Source organism: Berghia stephanieae, chromosome 7 (assembly GCF_034508935.2).
Source record: "Berghia stephanieae isolate SIO BIC M18660-M18661 chromosome 7, UCSD_Bste_1.3, whole genome shotgun sequence".
NCBI classification, from domain to species: domain Eukaryota; kingdom Metazoa; phylum Mollusca; class Gastropoda; order Nudibranchia; family Aeolidiidae; genus Berghia; species Berghia stephanieae.
Window position 1 is genome coordinate 3,201,120 of NC_088366.1, and position 5,000 is coordinate 3,206,119.

General features: G+C 33.6%; 1 protein-coding gene across 1 annotated transcript in view; it reads left to right on the forward strand.

Moving 5' to 3' along the window:
* The first annotated feature begins 695 nt into the window (after positions 1 to 695).
* The window catches only part of LOC144976095 (uncharacterized), an 18,631-nt gene continuing 14,326 nt past the window's right edge, over positions 696 to 5,000 (forward strand). Inside the window, exons 1-3 of the mRNA XM_078920278.1 lie at positions 696 to 929; positions 3,148 to 3,234; positions 3,619 to 3,779. Of these exons, the coding sequence (XP_078776404.1) occupies positions 865 to 929; positions 3,148 to 3,234; positions 3,619 to 3,779 (313 nt within the window). The 5' untranslated portion in view covers positions 696 to 864. The remainder of the gene's footprint in view (positions 930 to 3,147; positions 3,235 to 3,618; positions 3,780 to 5,000) is intronic.

Here is a 5,000-nt window from a genome sequence, read left to right on the forward strand (position 1 = left end):
CTCTCTCGTTCTCTCTCTCTCTCTTTCTATTTCTCTCTCTCTCTCTCTCTCTCTCGCTCTCTCGTTCTCTCTCTCTCTCTTTCTATTTCTCTCTCTCTTTCTCTTTCTACTTCTCTCTCTCTCTCTCTCTCTCTCTCTCTCTCTCTCTCTCATCTTCTCTTCTCGTCTCTGTCTGTCTCTCCCTCTCGCTCTTTCTCCTCTCTCTCTCCCTCTCGCTCTTCTCTTCTCTCTTCTCTCTCTCTTTCTCTCTCTCTCTCTCTCTCTCTCTCTCTCTCTCTCTCTCTCTCTCTCATCTTCTCTTCTCGTCTCTGTCTGTCTCTCCCTCTCGCTCTTTTCTCTCTCTCTCTCTCTCTTTCTCTCTCTCTCTCTCTCTCTCTCTCTCTCTCTTTCTCTCTCTCTCTCTCTCTCTCTCTTTCTCTCTCTCTCTCTCTCTCTCTCTCTCTCTCTCTCTCTCTCTCTCTCTTTCTCTTAGTTCATACTCATTGTAATCGAATTTGATCCAATTGCTTTTTCTTTCATCCAACAACGTTACAAGGCTACCTGGTTTCGAAACAATAAAATATTCCATTCAACCAAAAATGTTAATCAGTAAGAGACGTTTTCAATAAAACAAAAAGGAATTCTGTAAATCCAGTTTTAATTGCTTCCTGGTCTATAAATTGTTTCTAATGCTTTGTTTTTCTCATGTGTGAGAAGTCTTTTTTAGTTACATTGACGAGTGGAATACAAGATAGAACAATGCTGAAAACGCCTCTTTCAATTTTATCATAACCATTTTTGTAGTAACATTCTCTAGAGAATTCAAATGAAACGGATAATATAATAATTTCTACGGAGTAAAATCGCGTTCATGTGATTTCAGATATGGACCTCTTCGGCCTAAACACCTTCGTGCCATTTCTCCTTCTTCTCCAATTCCTCTGCCTCAGGTAAGACAGTTATAAGAATTAGAACATTGACATTACAGAGAAATAATAGTCAAAACAATAATATTGATAAGGACAATAATAATAATGATAATAATATTAATAATAATAATAATAATAATAATAATAATAATAATAATAATAATAATTAATAATAATAATAATAATAATAATGATAATAATAATAATAACAATAATAATAATAATAATAATAATAATAATAATAATAATAATGATAATAATAATAATAACAATAATAATAATAATAATATAATAATAATAATAATAATAATAATAATAATAATAATAATAATATTAATAATAATAATAATAATAATCATATAATAATAATAATAATAATAATTATTATTATTATTATTATATTATTATTATTATTATTATTATTATTATTATATTATTATTATTTTATTATTATTATTTTAATAATAATAATAATAATAATAATAATAATAATAATAATAATAATAATAATAATAATATTAATAATAATAATAATAATAATAATAATAATAATAATAATAATAATAATAAAAATTAATATTAATAATAATAATAATAATAATAATAATAATAATAATAATAATATAATAATAATAATAATAATTAATAATAATAATAATAATAATAATAATAATAATAATAATAATGAATTTACATATATTTTTTTATCACTCAAAAACAATAGCAGTAAGTTCTAGAAATAAATCATTTGTTTATCAAAACATGCTCTACAAACACATTGTTCACTTTGTTTAAATTTTATGGTGTACAAAAGAAATTTGAATAAGAAAAATGTTGGTTGTATCGTAACGATTTTCCTGTAGTTGGTAAGTAAAGGGTTAAAGACCCAAATGTATCAAATTGTTTATCTACTGGAGTCGACAAGATCTTGAAAACTAACTTTAAAGTTCAAAAGAGGAAATGTTTCGTTTTTCACCCATAAACTTTTAAGCAGCAAGTTAAATTCGATCTTCTCATGAAAACAAATAAACTTAGCAAACATCTCATATTTCAGAGGATATTAATACTTTCAATTATTCAACTAGTTTTTACTCTGACATCATATCGTTTTAGGGCGATTTTGGTCAAAAATGTATAATGGCGCCATTAAAACGAATTTCAAACTACAAAGGTCAGATTTGTGAGATTTTGGTTTGTTCGTATTTTTTTAAATTAAAATTAGTTGTTGTTTTGGTTTGTCTTTTTTTTTTTTTTGGGGTTTTTTTTTGTTTTGTTTTTTTTTTTTTGTTGTTTTTTTATTTCTTTGTTATTTGTTTTTTTTTCGTTTGTTTCGTTTCGTTTTGTTTTGTTTTGTTTTTGTTAGTTTTTGTTAGATTAAAAAAAAAATTGTTTTTGTGGGTGGGGGGGGGGGTCGTTTTTGGGCTTTTTGTTTGTTTGTTTTCGTTTTGTTTTGTTCCGATTTGCTCGGGGGTTTTTTGTTGTGTTTTTTGTGTTGTTTTTGTATATTTTGTTTGTTTCTATTTTTGTTTGTTGATTGTTTGTTGTTGCTGTTTTATTTTTTATTTCTGTTTTGACATTTGCTTTGCATGTTTGATTGTTTCTTGTTGTTTTTTTTTTTTTGTTTTTTTACTGTCTTTCTTTTTGGGTTCGTCTCTTTTATTTTTTGTTTGTTTGTTTGTTTTCTTTTCTTTTCTTTTGGGCTATTTTATTTTTTTGCGGGGGTGGGGGGAGGGGGGGGGGGGGTTCGGCTAGTTATTTGCAGTATAAGAAATTTGAATTCATTTATCAGCATAATATATGGTGAAGAATGTGTGGTATTATGATATTAGTCCCAAATTTCCTATTTTGAGGTAATGAATTCAATTTCCAGCACATTATTTATCAGGGGGCAGCGTGGCTCAGCGGTACTGTCTTTGTTTCGTACCCGAAAGATACCGAGTTCGATCACTCGCCGCTACGCTGTGTGGCCTTTGAGCAAGTCACCTCGCCCTAGCTCAATTTGCGGCGCAATTTCCAGTCTTCCTTTGGAATCGACCCCAGAGACAAATTTCCCCTGTGGTTTGAATAAAGGGAATTTTATTTTTATTTTATATAATATTTATTTATTTATCTCCACACGACCTTGGGAAGATCGGGCATTCATCTAGCGCAGAGATAATTTGGTCGTATGCAATGGCTTGACCATTTGTACCACTTTTCCCCGAAGGATTGCCCTTCCATTTATGTATTTCTTGTCCAGCTTCACAGATGCTGAGAACGTCAAACAAATCTCTGTAAATGGTTTTGGAGTCCAGGTCTCGGCTCGTGAGACTACCACTAGTGGCACGTAAGTGATGATTAGTAATAATTGTGATAATGATGATGATGATGATGATGATGATGATGATGATGATGATGATGATGATGATGATGATGATAATAATAATAATGATAACAATAACAATAGTAAGAAGAAGATGATGAAGAAGAAGAAGAAGAAGAAGAAGAAGAAGAAGAAGAAGAAGAAGAAGAAGAAGAAGAAGAAGAAGAAGAAGGAAGAAGAAGAAGAAGAGAAAATGGAGGAGGAGGTGGAGGAGGAGGAGGAGGAAGAAGAAGAAGAAGAAGAAGAAGAAGAAGAAGAAGAAGAAGAAGAAGAAGAAGAAGAAGAAGAAGAAGAAGAAGAAGAAGAAGGGACATACTAAAGCATTAACTCGACCTCTCTACTCCTAAGGACTGTTGGCTCGGAGTGTTTACGTCTTGGTTCGGTGTGGGAGGAGTTTATTCCCAAATCCATTGACGAGGTCAATATGTTAAGCAACCAACTGGCAGCGGCTGGTATCGAATACGAAGTTTGGATGAATCCTGCGAAAACAGAACTCGACAAAGATTTCGGTAAGTAGTTTCATAAACTGCACTTTCAACCGGTGTCTCCTGTTTTACGAAACCCGCTGAAAACCGCCGAAACCCAGTCCCAGGTTCACTCCCCAATGATGTACACTTCCCTGAGTCCCATGTTCACTCCCCACTGCTGCCTACTTCCTATAGCTTTGTCGGGTTTCTGCGGGTTTCGGCGGGTTTCTGCGGGTTTCGACGGGTTTCGGCGGGTTTCGTAAAAAAAGAAACATCAGGGTTGGGGAAAACTAATATTTGGTTAGCCTGCCCAGCCCAAAACAGCTGCCCAGATTTTAGTGTGTTTTTACACATTCAAGCACACAGATGTCACCAGTCAATAAACTGTTACAATTACACAGTGCGGAGTCTAGTTACAAAAACAAGCACTGTTGTGATTGTCAACAATCAAATAGATTGATGACAAGACTCTGGAGCTGGCGTTGTTTCCGTGGGCAAACCAATTCGTTTACATTACTCCAAATGACTGATGAGCGGATGAATACACGGGTAAAATAAGAGTTGGACATTGTGAGCTGTGAGCTGTGTGAGCTTTTATATAGCGGAATATCCACTTAATGTGCTCAAAGCTCTTTACAGAGGTCCCTGACCAACAGCAACACGTGGCATGTAGAACGAGACACGACGCCTGTTTGGCGATTGCAATTTTTTGACAAAGACAACGCTGTTAACGGCCAAGTACTCATTTCACACCTGAGGATGAGGAGAGAATGGAGAATGTGAGTAAAAAGCCTTTTCCAAGGTCTCAACTATGCGCCGAACGAGACTCGAACCCAGGACCTTCCGATCCGAAAGCGAGTGCTATACCACAAGGCCATATAACCGTTAGAATGCTTGTCTTTTTAAAAAAAAATACGCCAGACAGGCGACATGTAGCGTATGAAATGGAAATTTTATGACATGTTAAGTGCATAATTGAAACCCGGTGAAGCGCTTTGGGCATGGCATATCCGTGGAATGATGCCAAAGAAACGGTCACATTATATTGATTTAATTGATTGATTGATTTGCATTTTACTGTCAGCCGGCCCAGCCTCAAAACATTTGAACAAAACAAATAAGTAATCAGTGAAAAATGTTACCAGAATTGCGCTTTGGCAAAACTGTGTTATTTGACATCATAATCATTGTCTTTTCCACCTTCTTTCTTCTTCTTCTTCTTCTTCTTCTTTCTTCTTCTTCTTCTTCTCTTCTTCTTCTTCT